The sequence below is a fragment of the Molossus molossus genome, unplaced genomic scaffold, assembly GCF_014108415.1.
Source record: "Molossus molossus isolate mMolMol1 unplaced genomic scaffold, mMolMol1.p scaffold_m16_p_7, whole genome shotgun sequence".
Classification (NCBI taxonomy): Eukaryota; Metazoa; Chordata; class Mammalia; order Chiroptera; family Molossidae; genus Molossus; species Molossus molossus.
The window spans coordinates 102,094,886-102,122,785 of record NW_023425401.1 but is presented as its reverse complement, the minus strand read 5'-3'; the positions used below and the strand labels follow the sequence as shown (position 1 = coordinate 102,122,785).

General features: G+C 50.9%; 2 protein-coding genes and 1 long non-coding RNA gene across 3 annotated transcripts; 1 reads left to right on the top strand and 2 right to left on the bottom strand.

Moving 5' to 3' along the window:
* Positions 1 to 800: 800 nt before the first annotated feature.
* NDUFB2 (NADH:ubiquinone oxidoreductase subunit B2) lies at positions 801 to 8,457 on the bottom strand. The gene is made up of 4 exons (XM_036246988.1): positions 8,306 to 8,457; positions 4,668 to 4,812; positions 2,929 to 3,027; positions 801 to 883 (listed from the first exon to the last, which is right to left on the bottom strand). The coding sequence occupies exons 1-3, from the start codon at positions 8,398 to 8,400 to the stop codon at positions 2,953 to 2,955; spliced, it is 315 nt and encodes a 104-aa protein (XP_036102881.1). The 5' UTR covers positions 8,401 to 8,457; the 3' UTR covers positions 801 to 883; positions 2,929 to 2,952.
* Positions 8,458 to 11,924: 3,467 nt separating this feature from the next.
* LOC118619945 lies at positions 11,925 to 21,232 on the top strand. Its single transcript, XR_004957350.1, has 3 exons — positions 11,925 to 11,985; positions 14,084 to 14,424; positions 21,181 to 21,232. It is a non-coding gene; the product is annotated as an uncharacterized LOC118619945 (long non-coding RNA).
* ADCK2 (aarF domain containing kinase 2) lies at positions 13,419 to 25,668 on the bottom strand. Its single transcript, XM_036246819.1, has 8 exons — positions 24,736 to 25,668; positions 23,804 to 23,950; positions 21,256 to 21,384; positions 19,844 to 19,939; positions 18,164 to 18,415; positions 17,242 to 17,370; positions 14,774 to 14,827; positions 13,419 to 13,817 (listed from the first exon to the last, which is right to left on the bottom strand). Exons 1-8 carry the CDS (start codon positions 25,666 to 25,668, stop codon positions 13,677 to 13,679), a joined length of 1,881 nt encoding a protein of 626 aa, XP_036102712.1. The 3' UTR covers positions 13,419 to 13,676.
* Between the last annotated feature and the right edge of the window lie 2,232 nt (positions 25,669 to 27,900).

Below are 27,900 nucleotides of genomic sequence, written 5' to 3'. Positions count from 1 at the left end.
AAATACCGCCCGTGTTTAGCACATCACCCAACGTTATTTCCTTCACAGTGCTTAGTGAAAATTACTTCTTGTCTGTCCTTCCTCCCTAAAATAAGCTGCCTATGAATGGAATCTTATCTGTCCTGTTTAGCATTGTATTCCCAGTGCCTAGATGGTCAGAAACCTAAATTAAAATATGAATAGTTATGCTTCTAGGCAAGTCACTGAGCCACTCTATACTGTAGATTCTTGTCTGTGGCTAGAGGAAAACACTGCCCTAACTACTCTCAGAACTCTGATGCTACAGACAGTTGGAAAGTACTTTGAGACAAATTTTAGAAAAAGTAAAATATCCATTTCACCCTTGACTCCCATTCCTCCAGCCCTAAGAATTCCTAGTTATTTCCTACAAGTTCCACTGAACACAGTGCCCAGCCCACAAGAGATACACAAACAATAAATGGACTGCCCTGACCTCTACGCTCTGTACACTCAGGGCAAGTACATACCAGCAACAGAGAAATAGCAAGTTTTCACATTAACTGTCAACATATATATGACGAAGACATGAGCAAAGGAGGCAGGCAGTATAACACTGTACAGTGCGGGTCAGACCTGATGTCCCTACCCATCAGTGAGTGACCCTAAGCAAGTTACTTCATCCCTGAGCCTGAGCCTCGACGCCCTCACTGATAAATGGAGCTAATGGCTCCCTGCACCATGGGGTCCCAAGAGGATCCACTGAAAGGGCCTGCAAGAAGCTGGCACAGGAAATAATCCATAGAGGGTGGTTGTCATCAGAAACATCCATAACTCAGTTCCTCATTCGTGATCAAAACATTTTAATTTGTAACTTCAATATACAATATGAAGTCCATAATTTCTTGAAATTCTCACCTGGCTCCTGCAGAAAAACAAAAGTAGAAAGCTTTAGGTACTTTTATTTTCAGTAATTCCAATCCATAATTCTGTTCATTCAAGTATCCACTGAGCACCAAACATATGAGTAGCCTTATAGAGGAGGGAAGCAAAATCACCTTCCTCTCTCAAAGGGCTTGTAACAGCCTAGCTATCAAAACAAAATGTCAGTGACAGTGTATGGGAACACTTGGAAATCTGTAAGAGGACAGGAAGAGGTTAGTGCTGGCAGACACATTAACAGGGGAAGCAGGAGGCCTGGGAAGGACTGGGACCTCTCACTGTCCCTAACAATCCCAGAGACATACAGGCTGTAAAACAGCCTAACTGCCTGACCTTTGGTGACATGTTTCCTATCCCCCTCCTCCCTATGTATCCAAAAACTGCTATAATTTTCATGCCAATAAGCTACTTCTAATTAAAATTATAAAGGCAATATAAATAATACAATTTAATGGGAACACTCAATTATCATTTAATGCTTCTTATCCTTTAAAACAATTTCCAAGGCATTCTGAATGATGGCAATTAAACTGGGCAATGATTCATTTAAAAACATGTTAAATAAGCCCCGGCCGGTTTGGCTCAGCAGTTAGAGCGTCAGCCTGCAGTCTAGGGAGACCCGGGTTCAGTTCCCGCTAAGGGCATGTACCTCGGTTGCAGTTTGTTCCCGGCCCTGGTTGGGTAGTGCGGGTGGCAGCCACTCAATGTGTCCCTTTCACGTCGATGTTTCTCTCTCTCTCTCCCTTCTGCTCTATCTGAACAAAAAATGAAAAAAAAGTGTCCTCGGGTGAAGATTAAAAAAAAACATGTTAAATGAGAATGTCTTAACCCTTGAGGGGTTGTAGGGAAAGGCACGCTTCCTAGTATCTTCCTTTTGAAAGAAGGAAAACTGACTTCCTGATCTGGAAAATGAAAGGGTCATAACCTGTTACTGTTTAAAAGTTAATTTCCATGCAAATCCATATCGTAACATACCGCAGTACTTTTGCAACTACAGATATACACTGTAAGCTCCCATCTGTCTCGTCCACCCCGGTAACCCCTGTGTAGTTACTTAAAAGCCTTTGATGGACAAATGGGTCTCTAAATTGTAACATCAACTTAGGGAGAAAAGAACTTCAAAAAAATATACAATGAAGCCCAGCTGGTGTGGCTCACTGGTTGAGCGCAACCCATGCACCAGGTGGTCGCTGGTTCGATTTCCAGTCAGGGCACATGACGAGGTTGTGGGCCTGATCCCCAGTGGGGGGCATGCAGGAGGCGGCCAATCGATGTTCTCTCTCATCGATGTTTCTATCTCTCTCTCCCTCTCACTTCCTCTCTCTCTAAAAATCAATAAAGAAAAAATATTTTAAAAAAATATTTAGATATACAATGAAAAAGATGAGACCACACTGGGCAGGATGGTAGCAACAAATGTTAAAATACTAAATTCAGAAATTAGACACACAAGCCCTGGTCGGTGTGGCTGAATGGGTTGGGCATCATCCCACGTACTGAGAGGTAGCCAGTTTGATTCCCAGCCAGGGCCACATGCCCGAGTTGTGGGCTCGAACCCCAGTAGGGAGCATGCAAGAGGCATCTGATCAATGGTTCTCTCACACTGATGTTTCTCTCTCTCTTTCCCTTCCTCTCTCTCTCAAATCAATAAAAACCTGTTTTAAAAAAAGAAGAAATTAGACACGATACAGTTCATTGTTCTTCGTACTGTTAGAATGTGCATCTTTCTTTGAGACCATCATAGGTACAAAGTCAAAACATGTTTGTGACAAAAAGTAAATATAACTTTCAAAAAATATAAATTTGGCCCTGGCCAGTTTGGCTTGGTGGTTAGGGAGTTGGCCCTCGGACTGAAGGGTCGCAGTCTTGCAGGTTAGTGCAGGAAGCAACCAACTGATGTGTGTCTCTCACATCAATGTTTCTCTCTCCCTCCCTCCCTCCACTCTATCTAAAAAGATCAATGGAAAAATATCCTCGGGTGAGGATTAACCAAAAAAAAAAAAAAAAAGAAATTTGGGGCATACTCACCGGTAAAGAGTTGAGTCCACACTTTCAGTCTTCATCATCTGGAAGGATACCTAATTCTTCATCTGTCCACTGGGAAGGATCTGGATATGGAAAGTGACCCTGGTGACATCATTAAAAAGAAAAAGTCAATAATCTACAGACAATTATGTTTAAAAAGAAATCTTGAAAGGAAAAACGTGATAAGGCTGTAACATACAGAGCCCTTGACATGCCACAGGTACAAATTCCACTACTTTACTCAACGGTCCCACTGTTCTTCATTCTGTTCACTACATGCTGTGGCCTGAGTTTGAAAAGCCTGCCTATTTTGAAGCTACCAGGCAGGACATGAGTATGTGTTTGTGATGGAAGACAGCGAGAATGGAGGCAACAGATTTCAAAGATACCCCACATCTTAACAGTGTCTTGAAGCCCTGGCAAAACACAATGAATGTCTCAAACTGTCCTGTCATTCCTGCTGGGAGACCTGGGAGCCTCAGGGGGACTCGGCCATCTTCGGTCCTAATCTGGGGGCATCTGGCTGCACCACCGTCTCTTGCCAAATAGCTACATATCCTCCTGAGAGCTGACCTACAGTGAAACAGGTGTCCACGTGCTGCCAGTGCAGAGACACTAGGTGGCTCCTACTGGGCAATAGCACAGAGGAGTTCTAGGAGAAAAGGGGTATTATCAACCTGATGCTTCTGCAACGTGTACACTGCTGAACATTTTTTCACCAAATTGACTACAATTCAAAGTATTGTGGATCAACAAGCACAGATTTCAGTGGCTTAAAGGTGTCATTTCCTAGAGAACAGAGTCAGTGCAAATGCAACAAAAGCTCACTTGAAGCTAATAACATGCTGAGAATGTCACCAGTAACTAACTACCCTCATCAAAACAAACAAGCCCACCTCTATCCCATACCAGTTTGGCTGCCTTGGGCCTCCAGACAGACTAGATAACATTAATCATTTACAGAATTTAAGTGTCAACCTTAACCTACTGATGAACCCCTAGTTCAGAAGGTGAAAAAATTAGTTTCTAATCTCCCTCCAAATATGGCAAACTAACACAAAACATAGGACATGTACTACCTATGTGTGTACCCATTAGAAGAAAAGGAGAGAGAGATGTTTCATTAACAAGACTACTGCATACACACAGGACAGGACAGTGAAGGGACATACAGCAGTCCTCCCTTACCCACGGGGGATATGTTCCAAGACCCCAGTGGATGCCTGAAACCATGGCTAGTACCAACCCTAAGCATGCAATGTGTTTCCCTATACATACATGCCTGTCCCCTTCAAGCAAGCACTTTACAGCTGGCAGATCTGAACTGCCAGCATCACTACCCTTGTGCTTTGGGTCCATTATCAAGTAAGATAAGGATGATTTGAACACAAGCACAGTGATACCACAACTGACTCGATCTGATAACCAAGACGGCTGCTACGTTACTAACTGGCAATGTATACAGCGTGGAGACCCTGGACAAAGGGACTTCACATCCTGGGCAGGACAAAGCAGGACGGACTGAGATTTTATCATGCTACTCAGAATGGTGCACAATTTAAAACTTATAAATCATTTATTTCTGGAATTCTCCATGTAATATTTTCAGATCACATTGACCCAGGTAACTAAAACCGAGGAAAACAAAACCACAACTGGACACAGGAAAAAAAAACTACCTAAGCTATTAATATTTCTTCCATCCTCCCACCCACAAAAAAGAATTATTCTCCTGCACTGACCAGCACAGCATCTGAGTCGTGCCAAAAGCGCCAGAGAATCCAGAACCACATGGTTGCACTGAAGAACTCGGCCTGGATCACCTGGGATCTGGTGAGCTGGGGAAACTGTCTGTACCGGGGCTCGATGTGCACACCGCCACCAGCACTACGAGACAAAAGGAGAACGTTAAGAAGCTTCTACATCTGCAAAGTACTCAGTCATCCAAAACTCTGAGTTACATCCAAAAGGTAAAGCTAACATTTCTCATCTCCTCCACAAAACACAGAATGATGGAGCTCCACGGTGCCTCAAAATACTCATTTTTCATAAGCTCACTTGAAACTTGTCAGCAGTGAAAACTGGACTGAAATGAGAAGAGACTAATGATGATTTTCCTTTAGTGAATATTCATGTATCTTGCATCAGAGATATGAATGTGTTGATAATGAGGAACAGGCCCCAAGAGTTCCGTCCGGTTAAGGGACTAGGAACCTATAGTGGTAAGTAGTCACTAGCTTATCTGTTAAAAACAAATAAGCCAATTAATTTTGTTCTATTCTAGTCATCTGTTTCAAAAGCAAATTATGTCTTCTGGTCTATTACAATCTTTATTAAAAGACTGCTTTATGGGAAAGAGAATATTGTAACAATAGGCTTTCTCTTTGATAGGTTTTAGATGCTGTAAGGGCCCATCAGTTAAATTCAGTAAACAAGATTAGAGAATTATTGTTCAAACCCATTCTCCACATTTCATTATTACTAGAGTGACATGTTGTTTTAACTATGACTTGAAATAACTGAGCATTCCAAACCAGAATTTTTCAAGTTTAAACACATAAATGCACCATAACTCTCTGTGAATGTTGCGTTTTAAAACATAAACCAGATCATATTACTTTGAGGTTTGAAAACCTATATGGCCCTGGCTGGTTTGGCTCAGTGGTTAAGAGCATGGGTCCGCGGACCAGAGTCCCAGGTTCGGTTCCCGCTAAGGGCACGTACCTCGGTTGCAGTTTGTCCCTGGCCCGGGTTGGGGTTGTGTGGGCGAGTGTGGGTGGCAACCAGCTGATGTGTCTCTCTTACATCTCTCTCACATCAGTGTTTCTCTCTCTTCCTCCCTCTCTCCCTCCCACTCTATCTGAAGATAAATGCAAAAATGTCGTCGGGTGAGGATTAAAAAAAAAACCTGTATGTCATCCCACTTGCCTTTGTCACCTACAAAACCCTCCCTAATCTGACCCCCAGCTGGTCTGACCCCACCTCTACCACTCTCCCCTCTGCTCACCCTGCTCCAGCTCCCAGGCTTGCAGGCCAGCAGCAGCACTCAGAGCCTGCGTGAGAGGCTCTTTCTGGCATCCTTGCAAGGCTGACTTCTCACTCAGGTCCTAGTTCAAGTAAAACTCTCAAGCATGCATTCCTATAGCATCCTGCATACCGCAACCCATCCACCCCTATGCTGGACACGCCAGATTAATCCTTCTCTTTATTATCTTCATGCCACTTAATAGTACCTAAACATGTTCTTTCTTTCCTACTTGTGTCCTCTCTCCAGAACAGTAGCTCCATTATCTTGTATTCTGCTCTATCCCCAACACCTAGAAAGAATCCTGGAATCTAGAAGATGCTCCACAAATATTTACTCACTTAATGATCACTCACACTGTGAAATCAGCGTGTGTTATGGAAGTACCAAGACCTCAGTGAAGAGAAGCACCCCAAAGTCTCCCTGTGCAGGGTCAAGAGCTACTCCTTGGTAGTTCTTCATTGCTGTCTTTACTCAGGTCACATAGGCCTTTTCCTTCTTCCCACCCCAGCTCCATATCCTTAATAAACATGTGACTTTAGGCAAGTCACTTCTTTAATTTCCCTGAGTCTCAGTTCCCTCACAACAGTTAAATACTACTTACCATGCACAAGCAACTGTCCTAAAACACTTCAGAGAATTGTAATTCACTCGATTCTCCAGAAGTTAACGTTATTATCCCCATTATATAGATTATAAAACTGAGGCACAATGAGACCAAGAAACGTCCCAAGTGATACAGCTAATGTGGCAGGCACTAACCTGTACTCCCTCTTGGTAAAGTGTATATGATGGTCTATGGACCCTCCAACACCACCTGGAAGAATCCAAGGTACTATTTTCCATCCTGCTCTTGCTGAATCTCTCGGCACTACCAGCCTGTTTTGGTAGGTGTGCCCTCCCTTGGCATTCCAGCGCTATGCTCTCCAGTTGGTGTCTTGGGCTACATACCTCACCAGGTGACTCTTGTGCTCACTCCCCTAAATTCTAGTGTTGCAAGAATGAACCTTAAGGTAAAATGTGGACTTTGGGCGGCAGTGCTGTGTCAACGTAGATTCACCCATTGTTACAAGTGCACCACTCTGATGGGCAATGTTGACAATGGAGGAGGTGAGGCATGTGTGGGTATATGGCAACTCTCTGTACCTCCTGCTCAATTTTGCCCTGAACTTAAAACTGCTCTAAAAAAATAAATCTATTTTTTTCGCCCTGGCCGGTTTGGCTCAAGGGTTGGAGCGTCGGCCTGCGGTACAGAGAGACCCGGGTTCGGTTCCTGCTAAGGGCACGTACCTCGGTTGCAGTTTGTCCCCGGCCCGGGTGGCAGCCACTTGATGTGTCCCTTCACATCGATGTTTTTCTCCCTCTCTCTTCCTCTCTCTCCCTCCTGCTCTATCTGAACAAAGAATGGAAAAATGTCCTCGGGTGAGGATAAAAAAAAAATAATAAAATAAATCTATTTTTTAAAAGAAAAGAAAAATTCTGATACTGCCGAAGCATCCCCTTTTGGCTCTGTCCTCTCCCACCTGTCTCCGGTGGTCGCCTACAGTCCCCTGCCTTAGAGAACTAATTCTTCAACCTGCGGCCTGGGGAATCCTAATCTGACCACACGACAGGGTGGAAGCGCTCAAGTACCGTCTGCTGTTTTAAACTCTCCCGCCAGGCATCAGGGCCCTCTACTGTTCCCTCCCTGGGCCCTCAGGCCTCCAGCCTCCCCTCTGCCACTCCACACACCTGCCCCGCCAGTGTGGCCCAGCGCTTGAGCCCTGGCCCCTGCACCAAGAGGTCGCCGGCTGGATTCCCGGTCGGGGCACACGCCCAGGTTGTGGGCCTGATCCCCAGTGGGGGGCGTGCAGGAGGCGGCCAGTTGATGTTCTCTCTCATCGATGTTTCTCTCTCTCTCTCCCTCTCCCTTCCTCTCTTTCTAAAATCAATAAAGAAGAAAAATTACACACACAGTACCGGCGGTTTCCTCGGCTTGGACCACCCTTCCCCAACTTCTGCTCTTGCTTGCAGACCAGCTTCAGCTTGTGTCCACGGCCAACTATGAATTTCCCGAGCGCAGGATCGCCCTGGTGCAGGGACGTGTCCTCCCACCCAGAGTTCAATATCTGGCAGGCGTACAGCCGCCCACTTCCCCACGGTAAGCAGCTCCCTCAGGCCCCCGCGTCGCGGAGGGGGAGGGGGAGGCACCGCCCCGCGCGCACAGTCGGACTACAAGTCCCAGCATGCCTCGGGGTGGGGGTCGCTGCCAGGCCGGGATCCGCCCCAGGCACCCAGCGTCAAGGTGAGAACGTCCCCGAGGCTGGTGCTTTCCGTTAGAAAAAGGCAGAGCCCCCACCCCCGGCCAACACTCACTGACGGACTCCGCTTCCAGGTGCCCGCGCGCGGAGGCCTCTGAAGAGGCTGCCTCCACCGCGAACGAAAGGCGCCAGGCTCCTCAGAACCGACATGCCAGCCCAAATCCGGACAGCCGCCGGCAGGCCGCACCGCTACGTGCGCACGTCACTTCCCCCGGAAGTCAGAGGCGTCGCCCCGCCCATCTCCCTGAGGGTGACGTCTGAGGGGGAGGCGAGCAGCGGTCGGTCGCTGGGAAGGCTTGTGCCTGTGTCTTGGCTTAGAGGGTGGGGAGGCGTCCTCGGACAGCGCACGGTGTCGTCGGCCACAGGCGTCGCTAAGTGACGGCTCTGACGTGCTGGCTGGGCGGAGCCGCGCGCTTCCCGGGCATGCGCGTCCGGGCCCAGGCGAGGCAGGTGAGGACGCCCCGGAGTCCGGCCTCGGCGCCCGCGTTAGCAGCACTTCGCTAGGGGTGTGCTAAGAAATAGGTACACTGAGTCTGAACGCGCTCCTCCTTCCTGTGCTGATCTGGACGGCGTGTCCCCACCTGCACCTGCCACTCTGCCTGCTCCTCCAGAATTAGCTGCCTTCCAGACCCGCTGAGGTTGCCGAATCCTTTGTGAACCAGTGGGCCTTCCCAAAGCTAGTTTTTTGGGTTTTGTTTTGGAAAAAGAGAAACACCGACGGGCTGCCTCCTGCACGCCCCCTACTGGGGATGGAGCCCACAGCCCTGCGTGTGCCCTGACGGAATCAAACCGGGGCGCCGAGTCCTTGGGAAGGCGCTCAGTCCACTGCCACACCAGCCGGCCCGAAGCTGGTTTTTAAAAACTCTCCTCTCCTGCAAGAGGCTCACAGCGACATCGTTAAGTCGTCCTTGTTTTATTGTTGTTCTGCAAACTTGAACTTTACCAACTGGCCGACGGTGGTTGCCCGTATCAGGACGTGGTATTTGGTGGTATGGGTCACCTGAGGAGCCTGACCCCACGTGCTCTGATGAAGTCTGGAGGAGGGCCAAGGAGTGCGCATTGTAGCAGCGCTCCTAGTTCTTGAGCCTGATTCTTGCTTTTGTCTCCTGATACTGCCTTTTATAAAATCCTGGGTGGACTCCAAGCGTCTCTGAATGCCCCTCCCCAAATTCTTAGACACTCCACTCATGGACTGTAGTTTTCCTAAGCACCTCTGGGTTTAATTAAATTATAAACTTAGCCTGCCAGCCTAACTTTGGCAATTTCGATTTGAAATGGGACCCTTGCTAAGCACCAAGGACCTCACGTTCAGAGTCACAAGTGGGAAAAATAGGATAAGAGGATACTTGAGAGATGTGTGGAGCTGCATTTAGGAATTTGAGTGCATTTGAATATAACTGATGCCTCTCCTGTGCCAAGATAGGGGTTTCCATGAGCCCTCTAACAGGAAACTGTCCCCGGAGTTAGGCCCACATAAAGCTTATGATTGCAGAGCTGCCCCATCCCCACCCCCTTCAAAACAGCCTATTGATTTACTGCTGGCCCTGTTCTCCTGCCCTCCTAACTTAGTATGTAAATTAGAGGAAAGAATCCACTATTTTCTGGATGTTGACTTTCTAGCTGATATGCAACAGTGTGCCTTTGGGCCACCATTTGGCACTTACCCTTTCTGGTGATGGCTACAAACCACCAAGATGGAAAGTTTATGAAATGAGAGGACAAAGCTTGCCATCTTCCTAGAGAACTGGCCGCCCAAGCCATACAGCTGCCTTGCTCCCAGCAGAGAACAACACTGTGATTCCAAGGCCACAAAAACAAAGCGCAGCTTAAACAAAAGAAAGCATAGAACTTGGAGTGAAGATCTGGAGCTCATACCTCAGCTCTGCCAATTATTAGCTCTAGGAATTTGGACAAGTCACTATTTCTCCGAACACCAGTGCCCCTCATCTTAATTTGAGTCATTTGAGAGAGTAACTGGCCCACAGCATATACTCAGGAAATTTTTATTCCTTTATTGTACCTTCGTTTCTTGGTAGCAAAAGCTATTCAGGTGAACGAAAATTCATTCACCCTCCCCATCTTTCTTGCCTGAATTACAAAACAAAATGTTTCCATGTCAGTACTTCGTTGTATTTAAAGCAATATTGATCTTCAGACTCTTTGGGGGGTGAGGGGGGTCTTTAGCTTTAATGTTTTACACCACAAATTCTGATTTTACTACAAAAATTTTGTGGTTCCAATCAATAAGGTATACTGACTGTGTAGCAGTGACACATTTGCTCTAAAAGGTCCAAGGGCAAACATCCCTCACTGCCTTTTGCAGGTTGTGCAGTGGCCCTCTTTTGGGTTCTAAGATAAGCACCCCATGTGAATGGGTACATTTTAGAAGGTGAGGGAAGGGATGCCAAGCCCTGGCCCTGAGCTCTCAGCTTCTAAACACAAATCAAATTCCCAGTCAAATTTTAACACACTGTGAGGACAGACTCTAAATGACCTAGCATTGAGCATCTCACCCCAAATCAAGAACCTATTCTATACCTGGAAATAGAAAACAAAGCAAGGGGATGAAAAAAAAATATTTGTTCACAAAACTTCATGTTTAATTTTCTACTTTTTTATCCTCATCCATGGATATTTTTTCATTTATCACCAGGTAGAGTGGGAGGAAGGGAGAGAGAGAGGAAGAAACATTAATGTGAGCGAGACATCCACTGATTGCCTCCTGCAGGACCCCAGCCAGGGCCAGGGACAAACCACAACCGAGGTACGTGCCCTTGAGCAGAATCTTCCCAGGGCCAATGCTCTAACCACTGAGCAAACCGGCCAGGGCTAATTTCCTACTTGCTTGATCTCACTTTCCTTGTGAGTCTTGGAAAGAAAGAAGCTCGTCTTTCCAGTGGCTTTAGTAACACTGAAACAAGCCCTACTTTCTACTTTAGAGGAGACTGAGCTATGATCTCTCTTCAGGGGAAACAGCATGCTGTCACTTTATCCACTTATACCCAGGAAAGTAGATTTTTCTCCTTCAGAAGATGACTTTATAAATCAAGTTTCCCATTTTTAAGATTCTTTTAAAAATCAGCAAATTGCGCCCTGGCCAGTTTGGCTCAGCGGTTAGAGCGTCGGCCTGCGGTCCGGAGAGACCCGGGTTCGGTTCCCGCTAAGGGCACGTACTTCGGTTGCAGTTTGTCCCCAGCCCTGGTTGGTTGTGCGGGTGGCAGCCACTCGATGTGTCCCTTCACGTCGATGTTTCTCTCTTTCTCTCCCTTCCTCTCTCTCCCTCCCACTCTATCTGTACAAAAAATGGAAAAATATCCTCGGGTGAGGATAAAAAAAAAAAAAAATCAGCAAATTGCATATATAGATATAGATGTATAGATTTTTTTTTCAGTCCTCACCAGAGGACATTTTTGCAATTATCTTCAGATAGAGTGGGAGTGAGAGAAACATCAATGTGAGAGAGACACATCATGTGGTTGCCACCCACATAACCCCACCTGGGGCCGGGGACAAACTGCAGCTGAGGTACATGCCCTCAGTGGGAACCGAACCTGGGCCTCTCTGGTCCGCGGGCCAACATTCTAACCACTGAGCAAACTGGCCAGGGCTCAAATTGTGTATATTAAAAGCACATCCACTAACCATTTTCTCCTCTTCAGTACAGCCTGTGTTCATTTTCTGTCGCTGCTGTAATGGCTCCTGAGAAACTGAGACCATCGTTCCAACAGCCCACGAGTAAGTGAATCATGCCAACAATCCCACCAGTGAGATTGGCGTCAGACCCACCTTAGTGGAGCCTCAAAATGTCTGTGCAGGACCCTGAGTCGAGGACCCAGCTAAGCTGCACCCAGATTTCTGACCTGTAGATACTGTGAGGTAGAAAGTATTGTTGTTCTAAGCCATTAAGTTCTGGGGTAGTTTGTATGGAGGGATAGATAATAAATACATAACACAGACAGCTTGATAAATCATTTGGCTGTAAGGAGAGGCTTGGTGGTGCTGGTTTGGCTCAGGCAGGCCCCTGGTCTGTGTGCGTGCCCCCTCTCTTGCCCCATAGTATAAGTCTACGTGTACTTGGCACAGGGGCTGTGTGTACATGAGGGAGAGCTGAACAGCGCCACTCCCCTCCACCCGCTGCCCTGAGCCTCCACAGCACCTCCTGCCTGATTAGAACGCCCTCCCTTCAAGACGTGGGAAATAACAATAACATCTCCACCCCTCTGGGAAAACCTTCACCGAAGGAGTCTCTGCCCAGCTAAACGGTCCTTGCTCCCTGAAAGACAGAAATGAGGAACTTGATCCTTGAGAAGGAAAGACTGGAAGAATCTAGCCATGTGGAACTTTCTGACACCAGGGCTGCTTGACTTTCCACTCACTGTCTAACGCAGTGGTCTCCCAAACAAGCAAGAGAACCCAGTGGGATGAGGGAGAAAGTACTATTTTATTTAGAAAAATAAGAAATTAAGTTTCACCAATATCTACTGTCCAAGCTGACCCTGGAATCCTCTTCGTCCATGTTGGTCAGCTTTGAGAGGATAGTCTGTGGGTGGGCCCCCCACCGAGGGGCAGGCAGTGGCCACCACCCCTTAAGTCACTGGGTGCCACTGCAGATTTCAAGCCCTGGTTAAGAAGCTGCACTGATTATATTATCTATATATTAATATCAACCAAAATTAGCCCTGGACAAATGGACAAGGGACCAAACATTGCTCACAGAAACCACAGTCTGAACACTAATATGCGAGCCCAGGAGAACTTTAAGAAGAAAGCAGAGCTGTCCCTAATATATAAGTCATATTAATCTTTGCGGATTTTTCTCACCTTGTAATAAAATTTAGTAAGAAGTCAGCAAACAGTATTTCAAAGTATAAAGAAGTTAATCTGAAGTACAGTGAAATTTGCCCTAAGTGTATATTGTGCCGCCACACATTTGCTAGTGGTGTTATCACCTGCATAAAATTTATGAATAAATTATATGTGTATGTGTACATAAAGATATTCTACCTCTTACGAGTAAGGGTACATAAAAACATCAGAAGCCATGGGTCTATAGGACTGTATGACATTTTCTAACCTAATTATCAGACTCCAGGAGGACCCGCCTGATTGCGGAGGAAAGAGGGTTAAGAAGAGAAGAGAGAGAAAAAAGAAAAAATAAGTTTATTTGTCCTTCTTCACAGAACCTTTTCCCTGAAACAGAGTCTCCCACCAGGCCCAGCTCCTACAGCGGAATGGATAGGACCCTTCCCTCCATTTACTTCCCCAAATAACCCAAAGCTATTTAAACAGATGCCTGCAGCCAAATCAGAGAGAAAAGCCATGGTGTGCCCTCCACACATCCCAATTCGTACATGTCCAAGCGGCCCCAGAGGGCTGCTGGGAAGCCCCCAGCTCTGCGAGGGAGGCTGCTGCACGCCCACTGCCAGTCAGGGGGAAGGCACTAGTCCTTTCAGCAGGAAGGGCTTTGCTGCCTCCAGGATGTCCAGCTTGGGGTCCAGCGAGCGGCCAAGCCCCTCCAGCACCATGATGGCAAACACGATGGAGGCAAAGTTGCTCTCAAGTTTTACCTGAAACAGAAAATAAGTGGTTCTTTCCAAAGCCCATTGACACAGAGTTCTGGATAACCATGGTGCTGTCTGCTCTCGGCCTCTTGTACCTGCCCATGTGATTTTCACTGTCCATCTAACATCCTTTTCCCTACCACCTCACCTACTCACCCAACCCTCCGTCTACTAGTATTACTAAGGAAAGTCTGGGGGGGATAGAGTTCTCGAGGGTCATTCTTCTGACCAGCCAACTTTCTGACTCAATTCTGTGTTATGATCCTTGCCAGATGGCTGCCTTTTCCATGTGGTATTTCATGATTGGACTGCAAAACCTCAAGAGAAACAATGGGAAAGACCATCTCCAGAGAAGAATCTTCCCTTCCCTGCCCTCAATTCTTTATGCCCTTGGCTGGCAGCTTTACTTTGAAGAATAGTCGAAACCACACTCCATCACAAGGAGACAAAGGGCAAGGTGGAAGCTGTGAGGCCATCTCCCTCCAAGGGATGGGGACAGGAGGCAAGGGCTATGCTGGGCAAGGACACACCAGGACAAGAGGCACCTCCTCTTGGGCTGCCCCCAGCGCCAGGACTGCACCACGCAGGAAAGAGCTATCTAAGTATGACTTAGGTGAGTACCAAGCATCACTGACGGGAACTGAGAGAAAAGTCCTGAGAGCTTTGGTTAGATGGGTTTTACATCTGTAAGTCCACCTGTAAGTGCAGCTCAGCATCACACTTAGACTGCACAGGCGGACAGACACAGACCCACAGTGTGACAAAGGAAGAGCTTGCTATACCTAGTTAATACTCAGAAACAGAACTCTTCGTGCTAACGAATCAGCATGAAAAATGTTTCACAATGAGACCTCATATAAGAGAAGTACTTCTCACCACCTTGTGGCCACCCACCACTTCCCCAGAGACCACCCCTCCAGCCTGACCAGGGCCTAGGGCTCAGCCTGGCTGGGGGGCCTCACCTTGTGAGTCATCAGCAACTTAAACACATTCGAGAGAAGGCTGGAAACTTGAAGCTGGAAAAGAGGAAAAAGCTGACTGCAGAGAGTGCCGAGCCCCCTGGAACCGCTTCTCTCCCTTCCAGGCCCCTATCCCACCCCCTGTCCACACACACACACACACACACACACACACACACCAGGCCCCTATCCCACCCCCTGTCCACACACACACACACACACACACACACATACACACACACACCAGGCCCCTATCCCACCCCCTGTCCACACACACACACACACACACACACACACATACCAGGCCCCTATCCCACCCCGTCCACACACACACACACACACACACACACACCAGGCCCCTATCCCACCCCCTGTCCACACACACACACACACACACACACACCAGGCCCCTATCCCACCCCCTGTCCACACACACACACACACACACACACCAGGCCCCTATCCCACCCCGTCCCAACACACACACACACACACACACACACACACCAGGCCCCTATCCCACCCCCTGTCCCAACACACACACATACACACACACGCACACACCAGGCCCCTATCCCACCCCCGTCCCAACACACACACACACCAGGCCCCTATCCCACCCTGTCCCAACACACACACACACACACACACACACACACACACACCAGGCCCCTATCCCACCCCCTGTCCCAACACACACACATACACACACACGCACACACCAGGCCCCTATCCCACCCCCGTCCCAACACACACACACACCAGGCCCCTATCCCACCCTGTCCCAACACACACACGCACACACCAGGCCCCTATCCCACCCCCTGTCCCAACACACATGCACACACCAGGCCCCTCTCCCACCCCCTGTCCCAACACACACACACACACACACACACACACACACACTAGGCCCCTATCCCACCCCCTGTCCACACACACACACACACACACACTAGGCCCCTATCCCACCCCCTGTCCACACACACACACACACACACACACCAGGCCCCTATCCCACCCCCTGTCCACACACACACACACATACCAGGCCCCTATCCCACCCCGTCCACACACACACACACACACACACACACACATACCAGGCCCCTATCCCACCCCCTGTCCACACACACACACACACACCAGGCCCCTATCCCACCCCGTCCCAACGCACACACACACACACACACACACACACACACACACCAGGCCCCTATCCCACCCCCTGTCCCAACACACACACACACCAGGCCCCTATCCCACCCCGTCCCAACACACACACGCACACACCAGGCCCCTATCCCACCCCCTGTCCCAACACACACACACACACACACACACACACACCAGGCCCCTATCCCACCCCCTGTCCACACACACACACACACACACACACACCAGGCCCCTATCCCACCCCCTGTCCACACACACACACACACATACACACACACACCAGGCCCCTATCCCACCCCCTGTCCACACACACACACACACACACACACATACCAGGCCCCCATCCCACCCCCTGTCCCAACACACACACGCACACACCAGGCCCCCATCCCACCCCCTGTCCCAACACACACACACACACACACACACACGCACGCACCAGGCCCCTATCCCACCCCCTGTCCCAACACACACACACACACACACACACCAGGCCCCTATCCCAACACACACGCGCACACACACCAGGCCCCTATCCCACCCCGTCCCAAAACACACACACACACACACGCACACACCAGGCCCCTATCCCACCCATCCCAAAACACACACGCGCACACACACACACATACCACACACTCCCCACCCCCACACCAGTGAGTGGAAAGGACTGACAAACTCCAGAAGGACTGCACGTGCACAAGCCCAACTCTCATCTCGCATATGAGGAGCATGAGTTCAAAGACTCCAGGAAGAGGCCTGGAGGTCCAGCCACCCCTGTGTGTGTCTCCCCACAGCACACACAAAAACCACATCTGAACAGGGAAGATAGCCGTGCCTGGGTGCCAGCTGCTGCTCGCTCTGACTCGATCTGCTAGTGTAGACCATGAACTTGGGGAGAGAACAGTCTGGTTTGCTAGAACTGAGTGCAAAATACAAACAGGGCTCTGGCTCAAGTCTAAATAAAGGATGCAAACTTTAGTTCTGTCCTTTGACTGCTCAGAGACCTTAGTCATCCCTCCCCAAGCTGGACTGAGCTCGAGACACAAAAGAAGTAGCAGAACAGCTACAACGTAGACAGGGAGGGGTTCAACACTATAAAGGTCATGCCCCAGCAGCCACCCTTGACAGCCAGAGATTTCAGTGGGCCTCCTTACACCTGGGAGTTGTGGGCATAGGAAAGGTTTGTTCTTTATCTGCCTTAAAACTTGAACCCCCTTGAGACTTCTCCCCATTAAAAGGTCTTCAACTTGAGGTTTGTTCTGTTCAAGGGCAAGGGCGAGTGGCCTGCTCACCTTTTCCAGGGTGATAGTGTTCTTCCTGGCCTGTGTCACCAATGTGGCCATCTCAGCCTTGAACCGCTCCACGTCCTTGCACTCACTGGCCCGAGCATGATGCAGGATGAGCTCAGCCACTCTTTGGCCCTGAAAGATGCAAAAGGAGAGAAACTTGGTAGAGTTGGGAGGGCTCTCCCCAAACTTCTTCATATCCTAGTTGTTTCCACCTAATTCTACTATCCTGCCTTTGGCCACTGCTGACCAACCAGCCTAGCCTCAGAGCCAAAAGGACCTGCCACCAGGCTGGACCAGCCACACTGTCCTCGTGGGCTCCCTTACTGCCCTAGCAGAATTTCCTGTTCACAGCTGGCCCAGCCTCTGTGCTGCAGCCTCCTCCACTCAGGACACCCTCTGGCCAAAGCCTCCAGAGTCTCCTCGAACACCCACCTGCCCTTCTAGTCACTGATAATGCCTTTCGCCTCCCACAGCACCGCCCCAGGAGCCAAGCTCTCCCTCCTCGGGCTGTGTGTGACCTTCTTCCTCTTCCCAAACCTGTGCAGGAGAACATGCCCCACCCTACCTGCCACAGCGGCCCAGGATCAAGCCTGTGTTTGAGCCCTTGGAAGCCTCCTAAGCAGGAGCTAGCCTTCCTAGTGCCCACCCATACGCTTGCTGAAGGAAGAGAAACTACCGTACAAACTACCACGACTACACAGCGGCATTTGGGAAAGAGGCATTTCCTCCCATCCCAGACCGTGAGCTGCCTGGAACTGGCCTCAGTCACAGGCACCACCTTCTGACCAAAGACCCTTGACATTTCTGTCAGGAGCACCCGTGGCAAACATGGGCATTTACGAGAATGACGAGGGCTGAGGAGCCCTAAAGTTCTCAAGAGCCTAAAAGATTTGGGCCCAGCTCCCAAGGGCCCAGTGGGTCTCACCTGCCCCATTGCCACAGCCATGAAAACTGCCCGGAAGTTCCTCAGATCAGCGGCCTGCAGCTCAGCCACGATGCCAGCATCCAGGAGCACCAGGCGCAGCGGGCACCGGGCAGGCGTTGCAGACACCACCAGCGTGTCACAGACATCCACCTGCTGCAGCCGTGCCTCTTGGCTCTTGGAAAGACCATCAGCACCCTGGACCAGGATGTTCCCAGGATGAAGGTCTGCATGGACAAAGTTGTCCACAAATATCTGGAAAAGAGATCAGTGTTGTTCAAGGTTAAGTCAGCCCTCACCACCCCATCACCACCAGGCCACCACACCCATAAAAAGCTTCCAGGGTGACAGTATATTCCCAGTGACCAGTGGCAGGGAAGTGCACATCTAATAAAGCCTCACGTCTACGCTGAATGCGCCGGATCTCCTCTGATAAAGCCTCACTGTTGATGTCATCAGTTCCAAATTTGTATAGGGACGGGACAGGTTGATATTTCCAAGAGAAAAATTATTTTCAAAGTCAAAAGCATGAAAAAAGATTATAGGAAACATGAAAGATCAAAGACCATACTGCATTTCAAAATACTTATTTTTACTCTATAGTTCGAGCAATTAATAGTCAAATTAAAATAATTATCTACCTGCCCTAGCTGGTGTGGCTCAGTTGGTTGGAGCATAGTCCTGTGCACCAATAGGTTGCCAGTTCAATTCCCAGTCAGGGCACATACCTAGATTGTGGGTTTGATCCCTGGTGGGGGTGCATACGGGAGGCAGCCAGTCAATGTTTCTCTCATACATGGTAGTTTCCTTCTTTCTCTCTCTCTCTCCCTTCCCTTCTCTCTAAAATCAGTTAAAAAAAATAATTACACATACATATATATAAACCCTCAGGTGAGGATTTATAAAAATAAAAAATAATTATCATTGTTTAAAAATTTTCCCCAAACCTCCTGCTTCTTCTTTTGTTGTTGTTGTTGTTCCTCCTCACTCGAGGATATTTTTTCCATTGAATTTTTTATTTTTAGAGACAGTGGAAGGGAAGGAGGTAAGGGGAGAGAGAAAGAGAAACATAGATGTGAGAAAGACACGTTGATTAGTTGCCTCCTGCTCACCACTGCCCTTGACCAGGAATCAAACCCACGACCCTTTGGTGCACAGGCAAAGGCTCTAAACCATGGAGCACACTGACCAGGGCAAACCTCTCTGCTCTGAAAATTCATGGAACTTCCTTTCTTTCAAATATCTCATAAATCAGACTTCCTTCCCATTACCTCCACCTGTCCACACAGAGACGTCTAACAGCGATACTGACAAGAGCCGACTGGCACACAGAATCAGGTAGGCAGGGAGAAATGGCTTTGAACCTGCTAAGCAGGAAAGAAAGCCCAGGGACTGTGATAGACAGGTAGTCAGGTGTGGCTTTGTGAGACAGAAATCGGCCTCCCATGAAAGGTCACACTGATGGTCAGAGAAACCACTAGCAGTCCTTCTACAGGGTTTGAAAAAGGAGAGACCGGGGCAGGGGCAGAGCAGCTGCTCCTGGGGAGGCACTCAGGGGACTGCTCCTGGCAGACTCCACTGGGTTTGCCCTCCACCCAGGGTAGCCAGGCAGTGTCCCCATTTCCCCACACGCAATGCAGCCACGTGCTGGGCCTGAGCACCTCCTCCCAGACATGAGCTCACCATCTTCAGGATCATGTTGATCCCCAGCCGAGCAATCTTCCTCTTCAAGTCAGTGGGAATCCCTGCCTGCTGGTAACTGGACACGGGCACGCTCTCCTTTAGGAAGATCAGGGAGGGAACAGCTTTACTCTGGACAGCCCTGCTTCTCATCCCCACAGGACACATGGTGTTGCCTTCCTGTCCATTAGGAAGTGACCCAAACAGTTTTTCCTTTCTTACAACCCCTATGAGTCGGTCACCCACAAGTTGACTTGAACCTATTTACATTTCTCATCCATAACACTTCTCAAAGGGAAACGAGTCCCATAGGTGTATTAGAGAGGAAACCCACGGACTCTGCCACAACAGGTAATGACGTCGCAGTGTGGTGGGAAGAGACAGAAACAGGCCCTGGAGAGCTAGTTTCTGGTCAAGAACCAGCAGATAGAGAGAGGAGTGAGTTCTTGACCGTGTTTCTATCTCTCTCCCTCTCCCTTCCTCTCCCTCTAAAATCAATAAAGAAAATGGGAGGAAAGGGGAAAAGAGAAGAAAGGGGAGCTAGCAAATAAGCATTTCATATAGGTTAGTTATTCAGTTGTCACAGCAGCCCACTGAGATAGGTCTTGTTATCCCTAATTAACAAATAAAAGAACTAAAGCCCAGAGAGTTTAAATAACTTGCTCAAGGCCACACAGCTAGTAACTGGGGAGGTGGCATCACTCCCCTGGATCTCATGCTACCATCTTTACCACAGAGGCTGGACCAGGGGACAGCTAGGGCCAATGACACGACACAGACACTTGTTGAGCACTCTCTCTGCGCAAACTCTAGCTGAGGGCGTTTTCATTCAGTGTGTCACTGACTCCTGGGAGAACCCACGAGCAGGAACAGCAGCTGCTGGCATACAGGAGGAAACTGAAGCCACCCAGCAAATCAAGTGGCAGAGCAGATTCTCAAATCCAGAAAGTCTGAGGCTGCCCTGGCCGGTTTGGCTCAGCAGTTAGAGCGTCAGCCTGCGGTCCAGAGAGACCCTGGTTCGGTTCCCACTAAGGGCACATACCTTGGTTGCAGTTTGCCCCCGGCCCTGGTTGGGTCGTGCGGATGGCAACCACTCGATATGTCTCTTTCACATCATGTTTTTCTCTCTCTCTCCCACCCTATGTGAACAAAAAATGGAAAAATGTCCTCAGGTGAGGATAAAAATAATTAATTAATTAATTAATTAATTAAATGACATTTTAAAAAAAGGAAGTCTGAGGCCACGTCCAGCCACCTCACTATGCCACTGCCCACAATGGCATCATGTCTGAACTCCTCTCACATGTAATCACGTGCTCTCTTGGCTTTTGTCTTTGCAGAATGAAGCCCGCAGGTAAAGCAGAGACAGCCCAGCTATGAGTGAAAGGCGCAGCCAGGTAAGCTGTGGTTCTTACTTCATATGTTTCCACCAAAACATCCCTGGTGACAAAGGGGTGCAGAGGGGTGGGGAATCTGACAGACTTCACGTTCAAGAAGTTGCACTGGAAGTGCTCTAGATTCCGAGCTTCGTAGCGCAGGTCGATCTACAGGGAAATGGAGAGAAAAGATGAGGGGCAGTCAGGGCACAGGGATAGCAGCATCTGAGCACCTGCTCCTCCTCCTGCTTGCCCTCTTCCTGCTCCTTCCCCCCTCCTGCTCCTTCTCTTCCTCCTACTTCCCCTCCTGCTCCTGTTCCTTCTCCTGCTCCGGAACAGCTCCTCAGGAGACACACAGCTAGTAGCTTGGGTAGGTGGAATCACTCCCCTGGATCTCACAGTACCATCTTTACCATCTGTAATGAAAGGCCTCCCCCAAAGTCCTGAACCCCCAAGCAAACGCCTCTAATCTATGGACAGCAGACACCCTTGCGGTGCCTGGGCTCACTGCTGCTCCACTCTCCCTTCCCTGCCCATCCCCTTCACACCAGCCCATGGACCCCTTCCCCATCTTCCAGGGGTTCCACTTGGCCTCTCCACACCACTGCCCTCATTAGCACCCCAGCCCTTTCCCTTGATCAAGGCCCACTGCCCCCTCTGCCCTCCGCCTCTGCACGGCACTGCTCTCCTCAAGCTCACAGAGCCTTTCACTTGCCAAACTCCAAGGCCCAGTCCCATTTTTACCCTAATTAACTCCACAACGTCATTCTTCCTGAACGGCTCTTCTCTTTACCCTCCCTGCTTGTACCCCTGCTTCTCAGCTGCCCGGCCTGGGTCTGGTCTCCTGGCCATTCCTCCTTAGGTGCTCACAGATGCTGATGTCTCTCAGCTCCTGACCTTCACCAGCTTTTGCTCTCCCTTTCCATCCCCTCACATCCTCAGGTAGCACCTCCTGACGACAGAACCTTGATCTCCAGTCTGGTCCCCCTCTACCATTCTTTGGATAGTGCCAGTGGAAGTCCACGGAGACCCTTGAACTCACTGTGTAAACAAATTTACTTTCACACACCCCACATGTACTAGTCACCCAAGAGTCGCTCTTTCTCTTACCCTCCACACGCGCCAGTGCTGAGTGCCATCAGCTCTGCAGCCCTGGCCACTCGGACCAATTCTCCCTCTCCACCCCACTGCCACTCCCACGGTGACTCACAGCAAGTCACCTGAACCCTGACAGAGGCATCTGAGTTGGGCTTCCTGACCCCCACCTTCCCTCTCTGGAAGATGACCCTGTCTCTCAGCCGGTGTCCTCTACTACCTGCAGAATGAAGTCTACATTCTTTAGGATGACATCCAAGAGGGGTCATGGTTAGGCCCCCACCTCTCTCTTCAGGTCCATCTCTTGTGCCTCCCCCTTCCTCTACCACCCAAAACTCTAGCTTCACTCAATCTGTATGGTGCTGAACACCCCAAACTGCCTGATCTACTCACCCCTTTTGCCTTCCTTATTCCCTCTGATTGGAATGTTTTTCCCCCATTTGGTCCAACTGTAAATACCACTCACCTTTCAAGACCCAACTTGAGCCAATGGAGCCTTGACCCTCAGGATGGAATTACCACTTCCTCTCTTGAGCCCCAGCTGAACCCAACTGAACCTATAGAGACTCCTACTGTAACTTTGATCAAACAATGTTTGCAACTATTTCTAGGTCAGCCCCCTCTGCCTACAATATATTCCTATGGACAGGAGAAGCTCACTTGGTTTCTTAGTTCATCAGCTTCTTGTTATATCCAAGGACCTAAATGAAAACTTGGCACACTGCTTCTGAAAGTCTGCCCATTTCTGCACTACCAACAGAGAGCCAGGGCAGATGCCTACTTGGAGCCCTGTGGCCCCCAAAGTGTATTTACCAAGTCTGGCTACTTAAACGGGTGTCCCAAGGTCCTGGACAGGGAGGAAGTCCTTGTCTACTCAAAAGCCCTGGAAACAAAGCAAAACAAAGTCACCATGTGTGACTTCTCTAATTACTCTCATCACCCTGGAGTTCAGCCATTGATGGTGACACTTAAGGGATAACATTCTATATTCCACCAGAATGACTTCACTTTCCTCCAGGCACTAAAGACGTCTGTATTTCCTAAGCACCCTTGCAGAGCCCATGTGATTAAAGATGACCTGAAGACTAGGAAGAAATGATGTTCATCACTTCCAGGCCTGGCCACAAAATCTCTCACATGGTCCTTCATGGCTTTTCTCTCAATTCCATACTGACCCTACATGGCACATGTTGAAGATGACAGTGCCAAACTTGGGAGGAAACTGGGTCCCTGAATACCTGTGAAATAGTGCTTTCTCTCTCTCCTTTAGTTCACCTGCACAGAACTTTGATATAAGCAATAATCTTGTTCCATTAAGCTACTGAGATTTGGATGTTCTTTATTATAGCGACTAAAGTACCTACCCTGAGTCATATACCATACTAGCCATTTCCTACTGGGAAATTACTCATTCATTTAGCATTTTCTAAACAGCTGCTAATGGCAAGAACTCTCTTAGATGCTATTTATAACTGAGGGAAGGAAAATTCACCTGTTGGACCATGAGCTTCTCAAATTCCTCCACTATCTCAGGCAAGCTAAGCCACTTGATTCCTGGCAAAAGTGCAAGGACTCGGCTGCCCATCTTCATCAGCAGCAGGTCCATTTGCACCTGAGAGAGCAGGCCAGGGTGCAGCACCTGCCAGAAAGAGAAACAGTGAGCCAGAGGGACCAGGAAGGCACACTCACTCAGCCAGGGCTGGATCCTGCCACCAAAGGAGCCAACTGGTTTCTCATCAGAGTAAAGGGGAAGGGGTCCCAACACCCAGGATGCTGAAGGCAGCTCCTCTGCACAGCTCTTAGCTTTCCTGGGAAGAATAGATGGGCCTTTTCTTCCCAAATATATTAAGATTACATGAGTGGCTCCCAGAGAGTGCATAAAAGTCATCATGGGGTGCTTGGTGAAAATGTAGGAGGGTTTTTCCCCAGGAGGTAAAAGAGAACATCTGGGGTACCTGCCACTTGTGTCTGCCAGATCCCCTGGGCTGTGCTGAGTGGGGATGAAAAAGTGTGGAGACAAGAAGTGATGGAGTCCAGTGAGGGTGACAGAAAATTAAGCGAGAAGAAAAAAACTTGTGTAAAAATGAACACTGCCACCTTGGGCTCGCCACATCTCGTCTAACCTAGTCTGTCTCAAATCTATCCTGACCCCAGAGGGGTAGGTCAGCTGGACAGTGGTTCCTCCACCCGCAGAGGCAGCAAACGCCAAACCCTCTCAACTTTCCTTTAGAGACTATTCGCACCACCAAGAAATAAAACAGCTGGCACATCATATGCACTCAGATAATGGCCAAGTTAATAAAAGTCAATGGGAGGCAATGTGGGGTGACTTGCAAAGGAGGGGTTCCTGATCTAGGATAGCTCTGTGGGATCAGTGAGACATTAGAGATGGGAAGGGCCTGCTGAAGACAACAGAGCACTTACTTTCACTGCCACAGGGATGAGGTGATGTGGTTCCGGCAGGTCCGCAGGTGCCAAAGCCTGAGACATGACTGCGTCTGATCCAATCAAGCCAGCTCTAGGGAAAAGCAGTCTTTCTAGAAATGACTGGTCAGCAAGACTTCCTTGAGAGCTCCACCCCTTCTCTAGGTGTCCAGAGAGCTCTCTCAGCCTCCCAGCTGTCCCAGCTTCTGAGCAAGGCTGCTGCCCGGAGGCCTTGGCAAGTCTCTGGATGCTGTCATTCTTCAGGAAGACAGGATTGGCACGTGCTTTGTACACTTGGGCCACACAGCCTGAACCCACAGGTTCCTGCTCCTCAAAGCAGAGTACCTTCCCCCAGTCTTCTCCAAAGGCCTGCTGCAGGACATGCTCAGTGTGAGTCCAAGGGTGTGGGGTCACCCGGACATGCAGCTTGGAGAACTGGGCACAGAAAGCCTCTGAGAAGAGATCTCTCCGGGTGCTGGCCCACTGGCCCAGTTTGATGTACGTTGAGCCTGAGGTCTCAGTGGCTTTCAGAAGCAGCTGGAGCCAGAGGCTGGAGATGCTGGGAGCCAGGTAGGTGAGAGGGTAGAGTAGAAGGAGGGGAAAGAATTTCACCAAGAGAGCCCCAGCCCGGAGCCCGATCCGGAGGTGCAGGAGGAGGCAGCCTAGCAGCCCCTCTTGGGAGACTCTCTCCGGTGGTCCACTTGCAGCCAGGTCACTCCAACTTGCCCTTTGCTGACACAAGTTCTCAGGGGCCCCCTCACCAATGTCCCCGTAGACTGAGACAAGTTTGGGCAAAGTGCCAAAAAGAAGCCAACAGAGTCTGGAATTTCCAGGGCATCCAGAGGGTCTTAAAAAGCTGAGTTCCTTTCTAAGCTCAAAACCCCTTAGGTGCCACAAGCAGACCCTGACAGAGAAGCGCCAGGGAGTCACCATCCTCTCCCAGAGTTCCACAGCCTAGGCTGCTGCCCTCAACTTAAAGGGCACCTACCTACGTTCACGCGTTTGGCTAGGCTGACGAGTCCAGGACCGCAGCTGAGTATACCACTTAAAAATGGGGTAGCTGCCTGATCCCGCGAAGCTCATGTGTAGTGTAAGCCCAATCCTGCTCCTAGTCCTGCCTGGCCCAACCACCTCTCAGGCCGCACAGCCCTGACCCGCCTTAGCCACAAGAGGGGACAGCGCATCTGTCCCTCCTGGCTCCGCGCCCCACCCCTTCCCTTTGGGTACCTGGCCTTGGCCCAAGGACTGAGGCTGCCAAGGACCTACGCCCCAGGCAGGCTGTGCACGGGTGGGGTGGGGTCGGCTTTTAGAACTGAACCCACTGTGAGAACCGGAGAGGCCAAACCAGACGCGAAGCCAGGCCCAGGGCCGGGACGCACAGAGGTGTCGGGCGCAGGGTCACCACTGGTGCCAAAGCCAGCACAAGATCGCTGGTGTGGCCGGGCACGAGCCCAGGGCCGGAATTCGGAGGGGCTGGACGAGGGTGGAGTCGGGTCGAGGTTGAAGGTGCTGCAAAGGGTCGAGGCGCCAAGGGCGGGCGAGGGAGAACTGGGCCGTGGTACGAAGGGCTTAAGAGTTGGGTGCGGAGGGCCGGGGATCCGGCGCCGAGAGCCGGAGGGAGTGCAGAGGGCCGGGGATCCGGCGCAGAGAGCCGGAGGGAGTGCAGAGGGCCGGGGATCGGAGCGCCCAGAGCCGGAGGGAGTGCAGAGGGCCGGGGATCGGAGCGCCCAGAGCGGGGAGGGAGTGCAGAGGGCCGGGGATCCGGCGCAGAGAGCCGGAGGGAGTGCAGAGGGCCGGGGATCGGAGCGCCCAGAGCCGGAGGGAGTGCAGAGGGCCGGGGATCGGAGCGCCCAGAGCTGGAGGGAGTGCAGAAGGCCGAGGGGCCGGCGCAGAGGGCCGGGGATCCGGCGCAGAGGGCCGGGGATCCGGCGCAGAGAGCCGGAGGGAGTGCAGAGGGCCGGGGATCGGAGCGCCGAGAGCCGGAGGGAGTGCAGAGGGCCGGGGATCCGGCGCAGAGAGCGGGAAGGGAGTGCAGAGGGCCGGGGATCCGGCGCAGAGAGCGGGAAGGGAGTGCAGAGGGCCGGGGATCCGGCGCAGAGAGCGGGAAGGGAGTGCAGAGGGCCGGGGATCCGGCGCAGAGAGCCGGAGGGAGTGCAGAGGGCCGGGGATCGGAGCGCCCAGAGCCGGAGGGAGTGCAGAGGGCCGGGGATCGGAGCGCCCAGAGCTGGAGGGAGTGCAGAAGGCCGAGGGGCCGGCGCAGAGGGCCGGGGATCCGGCGCAGAGGGCCGGGGATCCGGCGCAGAGAGCCGGAGGGAGTGCAGAGGGCCGGGGATCGGAGCGCCGAGAGCCGGAGGGAGTGCAGAGGGCCGGGGATCCGGCGCAGAGAGCGGGAAGGGAGTGCAGAGGGCCGGGGATCCGGCGCAGAGAGCGGGAAGGGAGTGCAGAGGGCCGGGGATCCGGCGCAGAGAGCGGGGAGGGAGTGCAGAGGGCCGGGGATCCGGCGCAGAGAGCGGGAAGGGAGTGCAGAGGGCCGGGGATCCGGCGCAGAGAGCGGGAAGGGAGTGCAGAGGGCCGGGGATCCGGCGCAGAGAGCGGGAAGGGAGTGCAGAGGGCCGGGGATCCGGCGCAGAGAGCGGGAAGGGAGTGCAGAGGGCCGGGGATCCGGCGCAGAGAGCGGGGAGGGAGTACAGAGGGCCGGGGATCAGAGCGCCGAGAGCCGGAGGGGGTGCAGAAGGCCGGGGATCGGAGCTCCGAGAGCCGGGGTTCCGGCGCCCAGAGCCGGGAGGGAGTGCAGAGGGCCGAGGGTCCGGCGCGGTGGGCGGGGAGCCGGCGCGGTGAGCTGAGGCCGTGCGGCAGGCGTCTTCCGCGAGCGCCCCGCCCGCCAGCTCTGGCTCGGCCCCTTAAAGTGACGTGGTACGGACACCCGCTGAGGCTCACCTAGCCCTCGGGTCTTGGGTCTCTAGTATAACACAAAGCTCCAACGCGCGCTCCACGCTCTCCCTTACCTGCGCGAGTCTGTCTTTTCACTGACATCTCTGTAGCTTTCCATACAAAGAGCGTGAAAACCCAGAAATAGGCCTGGAATTGCAAGCCGGTTGTGAACACCGGTAGGCTTTTCAGTTGAGGGCAGGGTGGGCGGCGGAGGCTGCATCAATTTGGGGAATG

Bases quoted from the DNA above. Each gene is read 5' to 3' on its own strand.
- NDUFB2 (XM_036246988.1), bottom strand. From the start codon at position 8,400: ATGTCGGTTCTGAGGAGCCTGGCGCCTTTCGTTCGCGGTGGAGGCAGC. The intron at 4,813-8,305 runs GTGAGTGTTGGC...TTTGTCTCGTAG, and splicing joins CCTGGAAGCGGAGTCCGTCA to TGCTGGTGGCGGTGTGCACA. The intron at 3,028-4,667 runs GTCAGTGCAGGA...TGATGTCACCAG, and splicing joins ACGACTCAGATGCTGTGCTG to GGTCACTTTCCATATCCAGA.
- ADCK2 (XM_036246819.1), bottom strand. From the start codon at position 25,668: ATGGTGACTCCCTGGCGCTTCTCTGTCAGGGTCTGCTTGTGGCACCTA. The intron at 18,416-19,843 runs GTGAGCTCATGT...TCTCTTTTCCAG, and splicing joins TCAACATGATCCTGAAGATG to ATATTTGTGGACAACTTTGT. The intron at 14,828-17,241 runs GTGAGCAGGCCA...CCTCTTTTCCAG, and splicing joins ACACTATCACCCTGGAAAAG to CTTCAAGTTTCCAGCCTTCT.